Source organism: Monodon monoceros, unplaced genomic scaffold (genome assembly GCF_005190385.1).
Source record: "Monodon monoceros isolate NGI ecotype Baffin Bay Population unplaced genomic scaffold, NGI_Narwhal_1 Super_Scaffold_18, whole genome shotgun sequence".
Lineage (NCBI taxonomy): Eukaryota > Metazoa > Chordata > Mammalia > Artiodactyla > Monodontidae > Monodon > Monodon monoceros.
Window position 1 is genome coordinate 18,115,759 of NW_021703774.1, and position 21,834 is coordinate 18,137,592.

At 39.4% G+C, this 21,834-nt stretch overlaps 1 protein-coding gene across 1 annotated transcript in view; it reads right to left on the reverse strand.

The window, feature by feature from the left end:
• The window catches only part of RAB3GAP2 (RAB3 GTPase activating non-catalytic protein subunit 2), an 87,905-nt gene that overhangs the window by 12,418 nt on the left and 53,653 nt on the right, over positions 1–21,834 (reverse strand). The window contains exons 14-27 of the mRNA XM_029231055.1: positions 19,801–20,017; positions 19,085–19,228; positions 18,765–18,847; positions 18,348–18,412; positions 15,001–15,091; positions 12,844–12,971; positions 10,219–10,432; positions 9,736–9,833; positions 7,375–7,480; positions 6,590–6,750; positions 5,293–5,521; positions 2,865–3,038; positions 2,658–2,764; positions 198–264 (exon numbers count right to left, since the gene is read on the reverse strand). Of these exons, the coding sequence (XP_029086888.1) occupies positions 198–264; positions 2,658–2,764; positions 2,865–3,038; positions 5,293–5,521; positions 6,590–6,750; positions 7,375–7,480; positions 9,736–9,833; positions 10,219–10,432; positions 12,844–12,971; positions 15,001–15,091; positions 18,348–18,412; positions 18,765–18,847; positions 19,085–19,228; positions 19,801–20,017 (1,884 nt within the window). The remainder of the gene's footprint in view (positions 1–197; positions 265–2,657; positions 2,765–2,864; positions 3,039–5,292; positions 5,522–6,589; positions 6,751–7,374; positions 7,481–9,735; positions 9,834–10,218; positions 10,433–12,843; positions 12,972–15,000; positions 15,092–18,347; positions 18,413–18,764; positions 18,848–19,084; positions 19,229–19,800; positions 20,018–21,834) is intronic.

A 21,834-nucleotide genomic window follows, 5' to 3' on the forward strand; every position in this document is an offset into this window, starting at 1 on the left:
ATAATTAGTGCCAGCCCCCTCCCCCTTTGGGGACAGCCTTTTTTCAAGCAGTTAAAACAGCCAGTACTTTGCACATAGCAATACACAGTAATGTGTTAGGTGGCAGGACTGTCAAGGAAAATTTTAACAGGATGTGAATTTAAGAGACTTGGCTCTTTGGAATGAAACAGTTACGTTTTTAACACCTGTTTACTTACCATTCTGAACATGTGCATTAAGAATGTGCTCCAAGTGTTCTATTGACCTAACAAAAAAAAGTGCTTCCTTACATAGAGGGAGCAAAAAGAGAGAAAAAAGATATTATTTAATAGGTGTTTCAAATACAAACGGAGACTTCTTACATAAATTTCCACATAAAGTTACCCAAGAATGTTATACTAAGAACACAGAATTATTAGGGAAGAAGTAATTTTGCATAAGATAATGTTAATGGTCGCTCTTAAATTTACATCATCTATATAATGATTGATTCCTAGGACATCTGATTCAAAAGTTACTGTGGTTTGTACATCATAGCAGTATTCTCTCCAATAAATACTTGAATTTCACACAGATATGAAAGCAATAGGTTTACTTTCTTTGCAAATATCATTCATTCTTCAACAAATGTTTATTGAGCAACTACTATGCACCCGTCTGCTGGAGGCACCAGAGATACTGTCATGAACAGAACAGAACCAAATCCTTGCCCTCCCTGAGGTTATGCTCTAGTGAGGGCGCTAGATAATAAATATGATAAGTAAATTACATAGGTTGTTAGTAATAAGTGCCAAAGAGAAAACATTAAGCAGTGAAGGGAAATAGGAAGTAGCAGAGGGGATGTTGGAAATTCAACTATTTTTAATCAAGGTAGTTTACGTATGAAAACGCAAATATGGTATGTAAAACTGATGAAATTATCTGAATGTTTGCTAAATAAACTTGTGGCCTGGGGGACTTCCCTGGTGGCGCAGTGGTTGGGAGTCTGCCTGCCAATGCAGCAGGGGACACGGGTTCGGGCCCCGGTCCGGGAAGATCCCACATGCCGTGGAGCAACTAGGCCCATGTGCCACAGCTACTGAGCCTGCGCTCTAGAGCCCGCAAGCCACAACTGCTGAGCCCTCGTGCCACAACTACTGAAGCCCGTGCACCTGGAGCCCGTGCTCTGCAACAAGAGAAGCCACAACAATGAGAAACCCGTGCACAGCAACGAAGACCTGACACAGCCATAAATAAATTAATTTTAAAAAAATGTGTGGCCTGTACAATATTAAACACATCACCTTTGCTAATATGTGTCAGAAGTTCCCCACAAGTAATTTCGACTGTTTTGAGCCTAATAAAGCTGTGTGTGTAAAATGGTGGAATTGGGATAGGGGCTGCTGAATGGGACAAGGAGATAAATATTTAAAAGGAAAAGAACAAACAAGAAAAATGACCACTAAACAAACATTTTACACTGACCATTATTTTAAATGTTAGACCTGAATCTGGAATTAATTCATTCAGATTTTAGAAACTACTGTGTCTCTGTTCTGGTCCTAACGTTCTTTTCTCATGCGGGAAAAGTATCCTGTATAGGAGGAGCCTGAATACGTCCACCATTCAGGCGGCAGGGCAGTCAACCGGAGACGGCGACGGGAGGCGTATCAAGAGACCCCCTACCCTAAAATCATCTTTTGGTCAAAGTTAAACTGATCAAAGACGATTACTTTGTTTCAAGCACTTACTTTTAAAACGTCTTCCTTTAATATGAAAGTGATTACATGTTCAAGACAACATTTTTCTCAGAGGAAGGAAAACTATTGTTATCATTAATATATTAGTGTGAATTAGTTCATCAATGAGATTCTTCTTCAAAAGTACAACCTGATATAAGGACAATAAAGGAAAGAATTTTGATTTGAGAAGGTTAATTTACCAGAGTACTGACTAAGGAAGCCTATGTGAACGACTGTGCAGCAAAGAGAAATACACGTCATGTGTTTTTACATCTTATCTTATCCTGGTGTCAACCCTGAAGGACTGGCACCATCATTAAAAAAGGGTGCGAGCAAAAAACCAGGTTCAGTGACTGGGCCAAACCCAGACACCTGTCTGGAGTCATCAAGTCCAGGCCTCCAGCCTCCAGGCCTCGGGCCTCTCCCTGCACCGCTTCCAGACTGAGAATGCCTGTGAGCGAGGGCGGCTGCTGGAAGGGGCAGAGAGCGATGCCCAAGCGGAGAGTCAGGGTGGCATCAGAGTCTTCACTCTGGTTTTTATCATGATGACTACAGTACAATACGAAGAACTGTCTATAGGTAGATGCTATCTCACACAGACAGTCCAAAGGAAATAAAAAATACACTCATCACAGTTTAACCAGGAGTAGGGCAAAACACGCTGGCGTTAGAGAAGCTTAGGCTTGAATCCTGGCCCGACTCAGGCAAGGAACCTGACTCCTCCGAGCCAGTTTTCTCTCCTCTAGAGTGGGGATAATGATGACACCCACACTTCACAGGTTTATGGTGAGGATTTTGAGAGAGGGTGTATGAAAAGGGCCTGGCACAGCTCCTGGTATGGAGATATTCCAAAGGGGAAGAAGCTAGTGTTTGTAAGGGACTGATGGAAACAGTCCCATGTACGTACAGCATGAGCACAAAACAGAACCAACACTAAAGTGGTGACGAGAGTCGTACCTCCGGATCTTTATTCCACTGAACAACGTACTCCCAGCAGCAATGTGCGTGCAGCACGTCCAGCTCGAGGCTACACGGAAACTGCTTGTAGGCCAAGTACAGCAGGTCTGAAAGTCAGAGGACAGCGATGTATTGCTCCTGCCTGAAGGAAAGCTCTGCCCGCCTTCTCTATGCCAGATTTCATGTTTCCCCGTGTTTACGTCTTACCTGGGATGGCTCCCAAGTCCATCTCCACCTCTGACACCTCAGATAAACCTCTGTTAATACCTTCTTTGGGTTCATCTGAGTTTTCTGCATCTCTTTCTTTATTAGCCAGTTTTAATGCTTCAGGGCTGACATCCTGTTTAAATATCCACTTGGCTACACTGTCTGCAATGCCACCTATAGTTTGGAGACATGAAAGGAAATGAAAATTGGCAGCATTTGCCAAAAGGAGCCCGTACAGCACAGGATCTGAATGTCTCCATGAAGATCTAAGTGCCACGTTGTTTTAAGCCTGAAAGTGACCCCAAAGCTATGAGATTTATAGGTGGCGCCGCCTACCACTCACTGTATGAGGGCAAGTGGGATATTGGATCTCTAAGGGCATCTTTATACTCCTGTAAAAGGTTAGCTAAATATTAATGCAGATGCATATATAAGTCTGTATACCACATACCTTCAAAGTCCACAAGTTCAAAATGCACTTTATTGGACATAGATGGAGACATGAATACATGTTTCAAATGCTTCCATTTAAATGCAAGTGAAAACAGACTGATCAGCATGATACTTGTGTCTAGGTTTCTTAGGGCAAAACACTACTGTTAATAGTCAACTGACTTGCCTATATGGAATATTTGGGGGCAAAATTTAGCCATAGTTAATTAACAACATGATGCGATACCATATTTCCGTCATCAATATAGTTTAGGAAGTTATAAATTATAAAAAACAGTCAAGATGAAGAGTCCCATTACCTAAAAGAAATAGAATCTTCTGTCATAAACCAAAACTTTTCCTCTCAGTCTTTCTATTTTGATTCAAATATAAACCTTTTGACAAAAAGAACGTGAGATCATAATTATCAGTGGAAATATCAATAAATGAGAGCTTCTAAATCATCTGATAATTCCCGTTCCAGGATCAAGGCCCTGATCCTGTTGCTCGGGTTAACATTAAAATGGCGTTCCTACATTTTCACCAGGTGGTAGCATGGAGTGCAGTGAGTTTACAATTAAAAATGTTCACAAGCCTTCTAATGAATGAAAAAATGAGTTACCTAAATAAAAACTGTAAATACCAGTATTTCTAAACCCAGACATGTAGTCACTCCGGTATCAAAAGCCTGACAGAGCGGCTGGTAAGGAGAGGGTACACGCCACAAGAAACTCAAAATTTAAGATGCCCGTGATCCTGCAAGATAGAAGCCAAGGAAGCCAGCGACTCTGGGACAGTAGAGAGTGGTGCATCGGAAAAGCGGTATGAAGTTCTGGGGAAGTTAGGAGCAAGAAGAGAGAACCTGCAGTCAGTGGATCATGAGAGGTTTCGTGGAGGGAGGCAGCATTTGAGGAGGGCCTTGGCAGGTGAGTAAGATTTAGGGCCCACGAGCGGGAGCAGCTCGGCCTCTCAGACCCAGAGATGGAGAATCACAGATGTTCCGTGTGAATTAGAATCTAGCAACAAGCAAGCAGGAGGTGGAAATGAGCTGCATTCCAAGGTGAAGGTCCGTGGGGAGCAGGCCTAAGAGTTTACACTTTGTCCCACAGCAATTTCTGAACTTTCTAGTCCCGATCTTAGTCCCTTAAACCAGTAAATTTTTTTTTTTTTTTTGCGGTACGCGGGCCTCTCACTGCTGTGGCCTCTCCCGTTGCGGAGCACAGGCTCTGGACGCGCAGGCTCAGCGGCCATGGCTCACGGGCCCAGCCGCTCTGCGGCATGTGGGATCTTCCCGGACTGGGGCACGAACCCGCATCCCCTGCATCGGCAGGCGGACTCTGAACCACTGCGCCACCAGGGAAGCCCACCAGTAAAAATTTTTGACAAGCCCAAAGGACTTTAGCTTATGGGTTATATTTATTGATAATTACGGTATCAGAAATTAAAACTGAGAAAATGTTTAAAAATTTTTATTAATTCATTTTAAAATAAAAATAATAAACCCATTACATGCTAGTATTTTATGAAAATAATTGTATTTACCAAAGCAAAACAAGATATTTAGTGAGAAGAGTGGCACTACACTTTTGCAAATCTCTTTGATGTCTAGCTTGGATCTGGACTGCCCAAATCAGCTTCGACATGCTATCCACTGTGATCTGATGTTTTGGTTGAGGTGTATGAGGAACATCTGGCCTCACATAGATATGAAGTTGGAAAAAAAGAGGACTGCGACCACTCTTTGAGAACCACGGCTTATTTTCTAAGGCGAGGGGAAGTAGCTGGTGGTTCCTGAGCAAGGAACTGACAGGATCAGACTTGGAGGAGATTAACCGAGAAGAAGTATGTGGTGGGTTATTTATTTTTGAAATCTGAGTGTATTTCTCTTTCCTTATTCTTTCAGTCATTTCTATAAAAAGCAAACCCCAAAATAGCCCATAACCATAAAAAAAAAAAACGTATATGGATACAGATGCTCAAATAAGCTTCAGGTTACCTTTTCCTCCTTCTAACAGCTTTTTAACAGAAAGCTTCGGGAGCGGCTCAGCCTGCAGCGATGATGCTTTGGAGGTTGAGGCATTCACTTTGCTATGAAGCAGAGTCTGAAGAAGGAGACAGTCCTCCAGCTGTTTCAGCAGAAGTTTCCAGTACTCGGTGTCAAGGGAAAGGGCCTCCCAGGAATCAGTGAGGGCCTCCGAATCAGTACCCGAAACTGTTTGGGAAAACTAACAGAAAATGCACAGGTGATACCCTGGCCAAGATTCTGGATCTACAGTAACTTGAATGAGCTTTTAACTTGAAAGCTGGTGCGTAGTCAGGATACATCACAAAGCAACGCACAGATGCTGTTTCACAAATATTACTCCTTGGCTGGACGGAGCATGAGGGTCAGGAGTAGCCTGGAGATTTAGGGGCAACGATGATAGAGTCGGGGCATTTACGAAGAGAACAGCTAGCATGCACTGCAAAGGTTTCAGGGCCATCCCTACGAGAGCCACAGCTTTTTCTGTCAGCACCAGGATACTGACAGTTCCTCAGAATGTACTCGCCAACATAAAAACTGTGTCTCAAATTTCTCTCTCTCCCCATTAGTATAAACATCTTAAGCCAGTCATATTAAAGTTAGCCCATAAACTACTGAGACGGACAATGTTGAGTGAACCTCTACGGACCTATTTAAGTATCTCATCTAATTTAATGCAACATCCCCCTAGAAAAAATTATTTGATGTACCATGAGATATAAGGGATGTTAATTAAGTCTTTTTCTTTTCTTAAATAAATTTCAGTTTTCAAGAGATGGGGAAAAGCCACAGAGCAGAAGGTCAACAGGAAACTTCCATTTGAGTCACTCAACACTCTATGCCAAAACCACCTTTGTTTATAAAAGGGGGGCATAAATACAATTGTAGGACTTCAGAGCCGCAAGAAATCTGAGAAATGATGCCGTCTAACCCTGATCCTTTTGGACGAGGAAACTGAGCCAGGACCCGCCTTCTAAAGGCACTCACCACAGATCACCAGCTGACGGCGGTGATCTCTGCCCTCCGAATCCAGTGCTTTTCCCCTTACGCCACGTGGAGACTAAGTTCAAGTATGCATGTCATCGGAATAAACAAATTAAGGACAGCACCCTTCACCCCCCAGAGAGACAGAAAAGGTCCTGCTGGACACACGTGTCAAATCCTAGATGTCGCACAACACTGAAGACGATGCAGCCCAGAAGGGGAAGGCGGCCCGGGAGCCAGCTGGAGAGGTGCCCCCCACCTACAGAGCAGCCCTCTGCCCACTCACTTTCTTCTCGGTCAAGCTGTTGGATATCTGGGCGGCGACAGCGTGCCCGACGTGCGCGGAAAGCAGAGCAGCCCCGTTGTGCTCAGACTGAATACAGGCCGTGCGCATCTGCTGCCACCAAGGGGACACTGACTGAGAATCCCAGGTCTCTTCGATGGCCACTACAGGCAAAAGGGGAAAGTTAAAAAAAAGAAACTCTTAGCTGGGAAATTTTTTTTTTTTTTATTGGTCCAAACTTTGACATTAAGCATAATGTTAAAACTGAATTCCCCACTGATGCATCTATATATTTCTCAATGAATTGGAAAATAAATCTACAATTTATTTTATTCAGAACACTTACAGTCTATTTATGCTGTTAGGCATCTTGCTTCTGAATCAACTGTAAAGCTCCGTTTGGAATATTTTCATCATTGCTGAAAACTACTCTTGAATGTTTAATAGAACAGACTATGTTCTCATCATGCCAAAACAATAAGGGAAATATTACCTCCACAGAAGACCATTCGACTCACCTCACTGAGCTGAGAAAACACACTGTTCACATCATTTTTGATGATGATGCAAAATATAATTTTCATAAAGCACACTTTGAACGCACTAAGAGCTTTCTATGACTACACAGAAGAGTCTCTCTAGTGAAATGTTTGGTACCCTCTGGCCTCCTTCTGTTAAGAGAAAAGTATCCTCCCTCCCGTTTCTGCAGAATTTCAACACTGCACGCGGTTTCCGGGAGTGGGGCCCACGCTCCCGAAGAGCTGAACCTCGGCGCCCACAACGCTCACCTTTCATCTTGCTCAGGAGGCACAGCATCGTATGGAGACAGCAGACAGACTGCGGTTTGTCCAAAATATCTTTTTCCTTAGAAAGCCAAACACTCAGGAGCAGAGACTGAAATCAGATTTTAAATCTTTTTCAGTCTAAAAAAATATTTACCATAAACAAAATCTTGTACTTTTCTAGAGAGCACACATGTACACGTGAGCGATCCGGTCTCTCTACTTTTCTAGAGAGCACACATGTACACGTGAGCGATCCAGTCTCTCTGGTTGAGAGGGAAGTGCTTGCTTGTTACATGATGTAGCGTGAGGGGTGGAACAGGCAGCTTGTCTAACTTAAGAGATTATCATTTGTTGGGGATCTACATCCCATTTCCACCACTTCTTTAGGCCTCCTGGGACAGAGGCCATACTGGTTTTATTTTTGCATTTCCCTAATGGCTAATGGTGTTCAACATCTTTCAGGTGATTGATTATTTGCCATTTGTATGTATATGTTTTGGTCATGTGTCTGTTCAAATCCTTTGCTCAGTTTTAAACGGTACTGTTGTCTTATTACTGAGTTGTACAAATTCTTTGTACAATGTGGACACAATTCATTTATCAGATCTGTTTTGAAAAAGAGTCTTGCCATTTCAGTTTCTTAACAGTCTTTTAAAAAACAGAAGTTCTGAATTTTCATGAAGCACAGTTTATCAATATTTTTCTTTTACAGTTCATGCTTTTTGTACCCTACGAAACCTTTGCCTAAACCAAGCTTTCTCTGGTGTTTTCTTCTATAAGTTTTGTTAGTGTTACCTCATATTTATGTTCCATTTTGACTTAAATTTTATATATGGCTTGAGGTAAAGGTGTGAGGTTTGTTTTTTCCAGGTGTTTCTCTAACCCCGATTTAATGTAGACAACAAATTTAAATGAAATTGATTAAACACAATGGAAAATAAGTAGTATTCTGTGTTCATCTATTTAAGCATCACAATTTTGAGTGATAGGTAATACTTGTCTCCTTTCTTTTTAACTTTTTATTTTGAAGTAATTATAGATTCACTGGTGGCACAAAGGAATGCACACGGAGGTCCCGTGCGCCCTTCCCACAGTCTCCCCTAATGTTCACATCCTACACAAAGCCAAGAAACTGCCATTTGTAAAATCCATAAACCTGACACACGTTTCACCGGTAATACAGGCACTCGTTTTGCATCATGCAATTTTATCACGTGTAGCACCGCATACATGACCATCACCACGATCAAGACACTCGACTCTACCATCGGCACAAGACTCCCTCCTATTAACTCTTTATAGCCACACCCGTCTCCTCCCCTACACTCATCCCTAACCCTTGGCAACCACTAATCTGTCCTCTCTCTCTACAACTGTGTTATTTTATAAAGAAAATAAAATCACGTAGTACGTATCTTTTTAAGATTGGCTTTTTTCTATCTGCATATTTTCTTGTTTATTCAAGCTATTGCTTGTAGCAAGAGTTTATTCCTTCTTGTTGCTGAGGAGTGTTCCACGGTAAGGATGTGTCACCGTTTGTCTATCCATTCACCCACTGAAGGGCACTGAGTAGTTTTCAGTGTTTGGCTAGTGTGAATAAAGCAGCTTATGGACCTCCACGCGCAACCATGTGTATCTTTAACTGCTTTCCTTCCTGACATATGCACTGCAGAGTGAGGTAGAACAGAATCCCTTTTTAAAGGGCTTGCATGTTCAATTAAAACAATACGTTAACACAGTCAACAAGTTCATAGAGGTGGAATGCCCAAATCCTGGCCAAAATTTAAGATGTGTGTGTGGGGCTGTGACAGAGTATGTGTATGTGTACATGTGAGAGGTGGTAGAGGGCAGGACGGTGATGGTGGGCTAACTCCCCTGCCCTTTTCAGAAAGGGTGAAAATTTAGTGTTGTAGTTTTTCCATTGGACGATTCTTTTATTTGCATTTGTTATAGCACAGACATTAATTCCTAATATATATTCAGAGTCTGGGAGTGTTTGATAATTCTATAATGCTTTAAGGGAACTTCATTTTGTTCTCCAGAAAAGATCTTTTTAGTTCTAATATGAACGTTTTTACTGAAGATCACAGTCCATTGTAAATGCGTGCATACGTGACAGATTCTACATTTATTCTAGGCCCACCCCCGGAATATGCTGGTTATAACTTACAGAGAATGAGAAAAGTAAGGTAATATTATTCAATTAAATACGGTGATTATAAATATCCTTGATCATTTTTAGAAGGTTTTCATGTATGTTCTATGATATGCTTTAGACAATGGTAAAAAAAAAAAAAAAAGAGAGAGACTGACACGTCTGGGTGACAGTAGCAAGGAAGAGCATCCAGAAAGAAGAAACCTTACCAACAACAGCTGGGGGCTAAGTCCAGCTGACTCCAGAGCGTGACACATATCCTCAGTGGAGCTTTCTCCACATAAGCACTTCCAAAAAAAGAAACTGCCTGGTAAAACAAAATCAAGACACGTCAATCAATGACCACTTACCATCTGGACTCACAATCTTCCTGAATTGCAACCTAGATCCCCAGAGGAGCAAAACAACAGGAAAGAAGAGAAATCAGTGGTTTAACTGGCTTAAGTGATTAAAGCAGAAGGCAAATCATTACATGTCTGACACTGTCTCCTGAGCGTACTTACTAATTCAGAACAACTTTTATGACATAGTGCCTACCTGTCCAGAGGATCTTCTGTTGACTGTAAAACACACATTAAATTCTTTGGTTAATTAATTTCAAAACAAACTCAATCTCTGAGATGCTGTAAGCTCCTCCCAGGCTTTCATCTAGAATAGGGAGGATTCAAAGAGCAATTTCTCATTCTACCTACCTAAAGCCACACGGTCCTCTTCACTTATCTTCTTTATGTTGATCACATCTTTCTCATAGTCTAAATATTCCAGAAATGTTTTCACAGGCAACACACCATCCTTATCATCAGAAAATCGGACAGCAGTCCTGCTGTTCTCTTGTTTATACTTCTCTAACAACGCCTGGAGCTTAAGAAGTTCTTTTTCATCAAGTCTTAGTAACACAGCCAAGTCCTTAAATATAGGGGGGGGAAAAAAAAAGTTCTGAATAGACCATGTCTCTTTCTATGACTCTTCCGTAAGTGTCAACACTACCATCTGAAATGAAATGCAAGACTAAGCAAAAGATGATGACTTCTGAATTAATGTCATAGCTATGATGTGCTCTGCTTAAAACTTTACTCTCAATTCATGAGTAGGAGGTTATTTAAATAAACTAATCTTGAAATACTACATATTACTGAAAGTACCACTTTTAGAAAGTTTCTTGAGATTATACTCTTCTAAAATGTCTAAATTTTAATAAACATGCGTTATTGCTTAATCAGAAAAGAAATTTAAGTTTTTCCCCCCAAACCATTGGGGAGTTCGGGGTTTTTCAGCCTGAGCCACCTGTTCTCCTGGCTCGGCCCTGCAATGAACCTTTCTCTGCTGAAAAAAAAAAATATTAAAAGGGTGTCAACTGCCAACTCTTGTGATTCCAAGGAAACTAAAGAACTATTTGAAATTTAATGCTTGTTTATTAAGCAGCATAAACATTATAAAATAAAAGCAGTGGAAAACAGTCTTCACTGTATTTACATATAAATCCTCTATGTGGCTCTTGGGGCTGCAGAGATACAACCTGCCAGCCTTTCAAACTGTTTTTACATACCTTATGTGCAGAAACATCTCTTGATCTACTATTATTCTTCTAAACTAGGGACAAGTGTACACATACACACACAGACACACACACACACACATTCGCCATAGCAAGCAAAACTTTCTTCCCCTCATGCTACATGATTAAAGCTGCATTTTTAAACAAGAGCAGTTTTGTTATTTATTTACTTATGGATGTTGTTTTAAGAACAAGTAGTAAACTGCAAAATGCTACGGAATACACACAGGTGGTTCAATGCTATACCAAACTTATATGAACTATGTCCTACAGACAGCAAAAATGAATTAGTTTAGATTTGAATTTTAGTTTTGTATGTACAAAATTAGCCATTCAGCCTAGAAGTTGACTGCATGCTTTTTTAAGGATCCAAATAAGTCTACAGCAAAATACGGTTTTAATTCTTTAAAAGCATTTTAAAGATAAAAAAATAATAAAAAAGAACAATCTGTCAACTGATTTTTAAACGTTTACAATTCTTTTGCACACTATATTGGGGCTATCAAGTGGAAATGAATTCTACAAGGGATTATTAATGCCATATATTTAAGTTTCTTTTGCAGGGTTCAAGAGAGATAGTTTTGATTTGATTAAAAAAAATTTAGGCATTGAAGAATCTATGAAATGTCCAGGCAATCCTATAGACATAACTTAATCAACTTGAACTTTTCTGTTGCTTGAAATGATTTTTCTCTATTGGTGAAATAGATAGCAAAACAAAAGCTCCTGAAAAATGGCTTTGTCATTTATAATGGCACTCACAGAATATTACTGTGAAGATTGTTAAAATGCTTTATAAAATCCATCTAGAACCCCAAAGATAAAAAAAGATGTTAGGACTTGTAGGTTATTTCCAATACAAAGGGAAAACCTTCTCTCATTTTTCTGTCTAAAAATTTTTATTCGTGTATGTGTATTTACAATAAAAGGCATCCACTTTAAAACTCAATTAACTTTCAGATACACCAGATGAGTTTTATAAAAGCATTACCAGTGACTTGAAAAATCACTAAAATCACCTTAATAATTTTCCTTTAGACAAATAAAAGACATGAGGCCCTGATGCCAGGCAACCTGCCCAAGGTCACATAGTAGTCGAGGGAAGAGAGGACAATATTTCTCTCTATTCTCTATCAGGAGAAATGTGATTTCTCTAGATGGAAAGTAAGAATTTTGTATACTGTCCTCAGAAATGAGCAACACTGCACTGTAATAGAGATTACAAGGTGCTATCAGTTTTTTACGTTTTATAGAATAAAAACACAGAACATTTTCTACGATTACTTTAAACACTCTGATGTACGATAAAATATTTTTTTAAATGTATTTCATTACATAGGAAACAACAGAGTAGTATGAGCTTGCTAACAACACAGAAAAGCTGGTCTCTTCTGTTTGGCAGAATCTTTTTTTTTCTTTAAAAGAAATTAAAATTTTGCTACTTCAGTAAACTGCATATATTTCAATTGGCAAACCCTGTCCAGAAGAAGTTGTATTGTAAGAAGTAACCTTAAAAAATAAGGAAAACCAAGTGCTTCTAGGTATTAAAAATGGATTAACAATAAGTTCAATATTCTAGCCTAAATAATATAAATTTAGCACCAAGGCACGGAAAGCCAGCAGAAGGCCTTGTAAAGAAAATACTGTTTTTTTACACCTAAAAAAACCCAAAACCTTAATATTCTACTTCTTTACTACCAATTAAAAAAGTAAAAAATAATCAAAGAGATTATTTTGTATAATGAATAATGGGATTACTCACATTATCAGAGAATGGCGTGTCTGAATGAAAATCAATGGAATTTAATTGACTGACAGACTCATAAAGATGGAGTAATTTCAATTTATTGGCACAAAACTGTAGCAATCCTTCATCAACACACTCAAGCTCTGTAAGGTAGAAGGAAAAAATAAAGAGATATATTTAACAGACTGATAAAAAAGGCCTTTCTTTCATTAAATCTCTTAATATTACATAATTCTTTGATGTTCTGTTTTATTAAATATTGGGATGCTTAAGCTATAATGGATTAAGAAGGCAAAAATAATTTTTCCCGTCATGGCAAAATGTCTAAATTTTTTAATGAAATAAGGTGCTCTAATAGAAGGGGACGTTAAAAAAAAAAAGAAAGACAGAAGAAATATTTTAGTCTAGTACTCAAATTTAAATAAATGATTTGGAAACAGGTTTGAAAATGTTCTCCCTCACCCCGTCAATCATATGTTGTCTATTATGCTCACACCCTGAGGAAGGACAAATAGAAAGTTGCCTGCCTCTTCTTCTTATCATGGTCAAAGATATTATAATTCGACCAGAAAATGTGGATTGTGACAGAGGTATCCTCAAGAAAGGCTGGCAAAAAGTAGAATTCCACTTAATATCCTCCATCAATCAGGTTTTTTTTCAAGGTTAGTGCTGGAAAAATACTCTCTGTATAATACACATGATAATTTAAATATTTATTTCTAATACAAATGAATACTTATTCTCTAAAAAGGCAGACACTGAAAACTCCCAAGAACTCTGATATGGGATATAGTAACATGGAAGACTGTCCAAGTTCTTACAGCCATAATAAAACTTAGCATACTAAATACTTGACATTTTTAGGAGTCTCATTTATGGGTAGAACTTGGAACTAGTGATGTTACAGAACTCTGACAATGGTGTCTGGTTTACTCCCAGCCTAGTGCAAGGTAATTTTTAACTTAATAAATTTTGATATTTTTTAAGGCCTTAGGATGGGATAGGGGGACTTTATCAGTGCACTATACTTTTTGAAAGAGGTATTTCTAACAAGCTGTATGCATTACAGAAGTTTTACTATTTACCAAGAGTCAGCTTTACATATGTGTTGGAAAAAAAAATTCTCAAAATTAGGATGCTTAAAGTCCTGAAACAGCATATTACGACTTATCTATTAAGCGACTCTAAGTTGGCTTAAATGTAATTAAATACACAGCTGGTTTCATATTTACACAACAAGCAAAAAGTCATGACTAGATGAAGTCACTGCATCACACACTACATTTTTAAATGACGTTAGGAATTCAGAATAAATTAAATTTTTCTAGCTCGGCTGGACAGAACGTGGAGTTACAAACCCACACTTACAGATGTAATTCTTTTCCAGACAAATACATTCTGAACAGTAAAAAACAACCAGAAAACTCAGAACCGGTCATGTAATCATAGTCTGTGATTTTGGAAGCCCTAGCACAGTTCATGAGGGACATGGATGAAAGACTGTGGATTCCATACACTAACAAAACATAAATCAAAGCCTAGAATTTTTTTTTAATCATTATCATAGTCAAAACAACATTACTTAAAGTTAAATAAGACATAATGGCAGCAAGAGAACCTGGCTGTTTTTTGCTTACCACCAGTCATCTCGTCCCCTCCTGCCAATGGCTTTCACAACGCTCTACAGCTATTACCACAATAATCACTTCCCATCATTCTATACTGATATCTTTCCTCCCAGTAGATGGAGTCAAACGAAAACTATTTACAGTAAGAAACAGAGGCAACATATTCAGAGAAAGCTCAGAGGAAGATCAACAGCATACAGGGAATTAAAACAGCAACAGGGAATTAAAAAGTCCCCAATACTAAAGGTATGAAATAAGTTTCCTTCTTTCTTATATATTATTTCCACATTACAGTAACATGATGGGGAATTCCCTGGCAGTCCAGGGGTTAGGACTCTGCGTTTTCACTGCTGAGGGCTCAGGTTCGATCCCTGGTCAGGGAACTAAGATCCCACAAGCCGTTCGGCCTGGCCGGAAATTTAAAAATTAGTTAATTAAAAAATACAGTAACATGATGGCATCATAAGCAGTTACTACTTTCTATCGTCAGAGTTACAGAATTTGAGATGAGACCATAACCTCCAGTCAGTACAAATCCTATTACCTTGATTTTGTAAAGTGTCCATTAACGTCTGAGTGATGTTTCTAAGGCAGGAAAATGGTAAACGTGTGCTTGCCAAAATGCCTTCCAATGCCTAGAAGAAAGATATGGAGCAATTCTCATAATTAGAAGGCAATGATTTTGTTCTTTGAATTTTACATTTATGCCTATACTTTCACTACCCCAAGTTTCAAAGGGAAGCTCCGTTTTTAAGATGTTTTATTATACTTACCTGAGAGTTAAAGCTGCACCGTAAGTACTATGTAATCAACTTCATGTCACGCCAAGCATGGTACAATGACAGGAAGTCCAGACTGAGAACGAAACAACTTAGAAGGCAACTGATGTTCAACAGAACGGCCAAGACAAAACAGAAACGGAGATAAAGGTATTCACCAATAAGAGTCTGAATAAGTCTATACTCTACAGGTATAAATGAAAAGCAGACACTGTCATTGTCATGTCAATAATAAAAGCAGACAATAACTTAATTACTGCTATATTACTGCACTTGAGCATGGCTGGCTGAATCCACAGGCCATGCTAGATATGTATGTGTGTGTGTATATATATATATATATATACACACACACACACTCCCCACCTACCCGCTTCCTACCCACTAGTAGATATTTAAGAGTGGTTATCATCAGTTCCAAAATCCCCCTTCATGCCTAAAGAAGCAACAATCAGAATCACACATGGGTCAGACACAGCACCTGAAGTTCCTACTTATCTGTTCATATCAGCACATTAAATTGGATTTTGACTGATGAGATTAGATAGTCTAAAAGGTAAGGCTAAGAATGTGGCATGGGACAAATATCAGATTGTAACACAACAACTCTGTGTGTCTGTGGAGGAGAAATGGGCGTAGAGGGCGGCTCAAGAGGTTGGTCCGGCCTATGATGAGGCAACTGGGCGGAGGATATAAAGAAAGTGACCAAAAGAGGCGAATACCCTGGAAAATGTCATCTGCCTCCGTTCTGTCTACTATCACACAAGCTAGCAGCTGGCTCACTGTCCTATTATTCAGTCTTCCAAAGTCTAAACTGGTTTCTTTTCCCCCTTAACTGTTGTAAAACAATACACAACTTTCACCGTTAGGTTGCCTAGTATTTTTAATAAAATTCATAGCTTCATACAAAACTCAGTAGCAGAGTAAAACAAAAAAAAATCAAGAAGACAGTTTGCACTATGCTGAAGTTTCCCGATTTCGTTGTTCCACGATGTAAGATAAGAAAGATGGTATCAAAATGAGAACTGTGTGGGTTATGAGCTTCCTTTCCACGACCGATGCCCTAAACTGCCTCTCCACATGCCCACCTTCTCACAAGAGTCCCTTTAATAACGGAGGCTGCCCTGAGGAAGATGAGTGCCCATGAGTGCTGTCAGTGGAATGGAAAACTCAATTGAAAGTCAGAGACTTGCCTGTTGTACAATAAGACGATAAACAGCGTTTTTAAAAAATGACTGCCGAAGTGAGAGAGTGGCATGGACATATAGACACTACCAAATGTAAAATAGATAGCTAGTGGGAAGCAGCTCGGTGCTTTGTGACCACCTAGAGGGGTGGGATAGGGAGGGTGGGAGGGAGACGCAAGAGGGAGGAGCTATGGGGATATATGTATATGTATAGCTGATTCACTTTGTTATAAAGCAGAAACTAACACACCATTGTAAAGCAATTATACTCCAATAAAGATGTTAAAAAAAAAAAAAAAGACTGTCACAGTAGAATAAGAGGGATAGAAAGAAATTAGCATTCACTAACTCATCCCACTACTTTAGATGCTGTGCATTATGAAAATGACGTATTTGGTAAGGTCCCTGTTTGAAGGAGCTTAAAAGAGGTAAAGAGGAAAAAGTTGGGGAGCTTGACTAATATACACGAAATAATTAGAAAACAAGCATAGTCGGCCCTCTGTATCCATGGGTTCCGCATCTGCAGATTCAACCAACCATGGATTGAAAATATTTGGAAAGAAAAAATTCCACAAAGTTCCAAAAAGCAAAACTTGAATTTGCCACACACTTGCAACGATTTACATTGCACTTGCATTGTATTTACAACTGTTTACATAGCACTTACATTATGTTAGGTATTACAGGTAATCTAGAGAGGATTTAAAGTATACAAGAGAATGTGCCTAGGTTATATGCAAATATTACACCATTTTATATAAGGGACTTAAGGATCCTGAGATTTAGGTATCACAGGGGGTCCTGAAATCAATGCCCCCGAGGATACTGAGGGACGATTATAGTCATTAGCTCTCTGGTTCTGATTAAAAGTAGAGTTCAGAGGCATCCATGAGGATTGATGTGTCAGGTAAGAATTTATAGTTAGAACCTGAGCAGCATTATGAGGGACTTGGATAGGAGGAGAGTAGGAGTAATATAATGAGTTACCATTTTATAAGCAGGAGCCTGGAAAAGGTAACCAGTCTGACTATATCATGAGAGGCGGAGGCTGTGGACCTACAAGGCCTCTTCCACAGTATAAATGCAAATGTCAGTTAGTACTTTGAGAAGCAATTTATCATCAACTAGTATAGCCAAAGCTCATACCTAGCAATTCCACTCTTACACATGTGCACCAGCAAAAATGTACAAGGATAAGCACACTATCATTGTTGTTAATAGCAAAAAACTAGAAACAAGCTAAATGTCCACTGACAGGAGAGTGAACAAATAAATGGCAGTCACAGAGTGGAATTCATATAGCACAGTACATGAGTCAACTGCAGCTGCAGGCAGCAACGTGGATGAGTCCCAGAAACACAATGCTGAAGGAATGAAGTAAGTCACAGAAGAAGACAGGGCATTACCCCATTCATATAAAGTTCCAAAAAAGCAGAAAATGCATCAATATGTTTTAAAGGAGCCATACAGAAATGCTGTATCTGTAAAGAAAAGCAAAAGAGAAAGGAACACAAAATTCTGAAGACTGGTTACCTTAGGGATGGGAGAAGGGGACGGGATGGAGGAGGGACGTGCAGGGCTCTTCAGACTTCCTGGTAACATTATGTTTCCTAAGGTGGGTGGTCATACACGTCGTTGTCTTATTATTATTTAATTTGAATATACGTTATGTATGGGTTTGTTTATGTGTATAAAACACATGTGCTTCCGCGTATGGTAATATTACTTAATTAAAAAAAGAAGAGAGAAAAAAAGAAACAATAGAAGCTTCCACATGGGAATATAAAAAAGGATGAACAGGAATGAAAACACAAAGGAAGATTTTAGCCTGTCATGTTTGGAGGGAAATAGGAAGAAAAAGATTTTGTTAAGAAGGATATGTACTAGCTACTCAGCAAGAAAGTTCATTTATTATATACACTTACTTGTTTTTTGGTTGCAGGGTACTTAATATCGAGAATTAATTCCTTTATTTCTGTTTCAATCAAATCTAGAAAGAAAATTAACCAAAGTGAGATTTTCACTTTTATGACAGTTAAACTTTATTCTGAAAGAAAAAATCATGTATTTGCAATATCAGTCAGTCTAAAGGATTTCTGGGTTCTCGCGGAAATCATTGTTTTATTGTTACCAATTTTAATACTCCCTCGATGGCACATTTCATCCTCCAGAGTAATTCCAGTAAAAACTACACATGATTACTTGTACCTCACCTCATTCCAAAAAGGAGTTGAAATAGCTCATAAATGCACTGAAGTGTTTTGATTGTTCCACTTAGAATATTCTATTAATTTTAAAAAATGACATAACAGTTTGCTTCATTTTTATTGAAGGACACCTACCAAGATTGGGAGATTTTGCTTTCAGTAAGGCTCCCAGTTTCTTCACTAAGTGCATGTCCTTGGCTCGTTCACTCTTCTTATCACTAAAACAATAAATACAACAAATTCTTACAGAATGTGAAACTGTTTTCCTTCTAATTCTGACACGCTCCAGATTTCTTTTTCCTTTCTATTCTTCCTATTTAACTTTAAAGGTTATCAGTCTAATCAGAAAAGAGAACAAAATGATAACTATGAAACAAAGTAAAACAAGTAGCAAATAAAGGACCAGGAAAAGTTAGCAGAGGGACATAAGTAAGCTGGCACGTGATACAACTTACCTCAATGCTAAATGGAAAGGGACATTTACTGTTTTCACACTTCCAGACACTGGATCAACCAGACAGATCTGGTAAGTCTGCGGCTGCCAATTCTGACTGGTAACGTTATTTAAGCCCATTATTTTATAGCCAGGATACAGAAGCCTGAGGAAATCACATACCAATATGGTAAAAATCTTAGAGAAAGGAAAAATGTTAAAAGGTGCTATTATTACAGCTTGGGACCCCTACATTATTATCAATTCAGAAGCATTAGTAAGACAAATAAATACTGAGACCAAAAACATAAGTAAAGCAGGACCCAACTAGCAGGGTTCTTATACCTTGTTAAAATGTGCTAGAAAATTAAATGAACACAATCAGGCCTAAGCTGCAGTGGTAAACAAAGCATTCACCTCACTCAACATCATCACCAGGGGAACTGGAAAGAATCTTTCCTTTCGAGCCTCCACAGTGTAAGTAAGGGCTGGGGACAAATGACAGCACCAAAGCTGACTTTAATTCAGTAGCATATCACGGCCTCTTCAATCAGATTCCTTTGCTATTAAATATTTAATCCTTAATTATATACCAGGCACTCGCAGGAAAAAAACATAATAAAGGACATTTCAATTCTCAAACAACTTGTAATCTAATAAGTAGCTTTAATAAACGCTTTACTCTAACAAAAGCATTCCTTTCTGTAACCAGGAAAAGGCCTGGCGTTTGCAGCTTACCTGCAGTGCTTTCCCACGTTGAAAGCGCCTACTCTAGGGCCCTGCTGTGTGCTCCACACTTCTAAAATGCCCCTCCGCGGTGCATAGATCACAAGGAACTGAGCTACTCGACTTGGACCCTGAGGACTTCCAAAGGGGGAAAAGTCCACCTTTTCTGGCACTCTTTCGTGGAGATCCTCTACAATTTGGATCCAACCAGTCTGTGCATCTCGATACCCTTGGAGACAGAGGAAAGGAAAGCTACTTAGTTATGTCATCTAGGTTTAGCAGTAGCCTCCTGAAGCACTCTGGGATGTTTCTGGTGGCGGGGTGGGGAGCCTTAAGAAAAGCTGTAAAAGTACATTATCGGGGGCTTCCCTGGTGGCGCAGTGGTTGAAAGTCCGCCTGCCGATGCAGGGGACACGGGTTCGTGCCCCGGTCCGGGAAGATCCCACATGCCACGGAGCGGCTGGGCCCATGAACCATGGCCGCTGAGCCTGCGCGTCCGGAGTCTGTGCTCCACAACGGGAGAGGCCACAACAGTGAGAGGCCCGCGTATCGCAAAAAAAAAAAAAAAAAAAAAAAGTACATTATCGGGTGGGACGGAGGGAGACGCAAGAGGGAAGAGATATGGGGACATATGTATATGTATAACTGATTCACTTTGTTATAAAGCAGAAACTAACACACCATTGTAAAGCAATTATACTCCAATAAAGATGTTAAAAAAAAGTACATTATCTTTTTATTATGAAATACATTAAACAGAAAAGAAGATAATAATTATGATAATACTAAATCACCAAGTCTTATTAAAACTTCAGATTTTGCTATATTTGCTTCTGATCGCTTTTTTTTCTTTAAGAAAAAAACAGTTATCCCGGAGGCTTCGTGAGCACCCTTCCCTCATCTCATTCCCCTCCCTCCCTCTTTTTAAAAAATTCTGGGGAGGTTATCAGGTTCAGACTTAAAAATACAATTAAAATATAAGAAAAAGATCAAATTGGTTCCCTGCTATTCAAGTCCCTTGGTGATGTGCAGACAGAGGGAAAACACGGGCTGCAGAGAGATGGGAAACAGCTCTGGCTTGTGAGAAGAAAGATGCAGCTGACACGTCTTCCGCTTGAGGGCGGCCCCTCTCACAGGCAACTGATCCCTCTCTTTCCAGTACAGGGAGGAAAACGACAGACTGCACCAGCTGCAGAAGGACAGGCAACAATGGCAGCGATAAGATCGCCATAGGGGATTTGGACCAGCTGGTATATATTCTGGAAAAGTCTTGCTGAGAACATACCCTTGATGTTGTTTCAGAAGACAAACACCATTTCAGGGAGAAATGATGTATCTGCAGCATTAAAACCTATTTCTAAAGACACTTAAACATGTGGCAGGTAAACACTGCAGGAATTCTCTGGCAAGAAGGTTAATAGTGGCCTCAGTCTGGTCCACAGTAATTTAATGCCCTCAAATCCATTATTCCTCACAATGCTAAAAACAGACCAGATTGCACCAAAATTGTGATTTCTAACCAGTAGTCTGAGCTGACATGTTGCTATTCCAGATAACTTCAAACAATGCATTCTTCCCTCCTCCTTGGTCAAGGAGATTTTATTTTACTCAGGTTGACAATGTGCCTAGATATTTTCAAGTCTCCCTTATAGTTAAGTTTGTCCACGTGACTAAGTCCTGGCTAATGTATTGTAGAAAAAGCTTGGCAAGACTTCAGAAAGTATCTTCAAAGTGGACTAAATTGGCAGTCTTCCTTTCCCCTTCTTCCTTCCTGGGATGCAGATAAAAAGGCTACACCTTCAGCAGCCATTTGAACCATGAGGTAACTTTGCATGGGGAAGCTACATGGAAGGAGACTGAGTTCCTGAGGACATCACAGTGACACCATATCAACCCTGTACTTGGCTCTACTGTTTGCCACTAAATGCAACTTCTAACTGACAAAGTTACTGAGACACTTAAGTGAACTGACCCAAGCACATAGATATGGAAGTCAAATGAGAAAAAAATGAATTTTGCTAGGTTTTGCCATCTTAAATCTGAAAG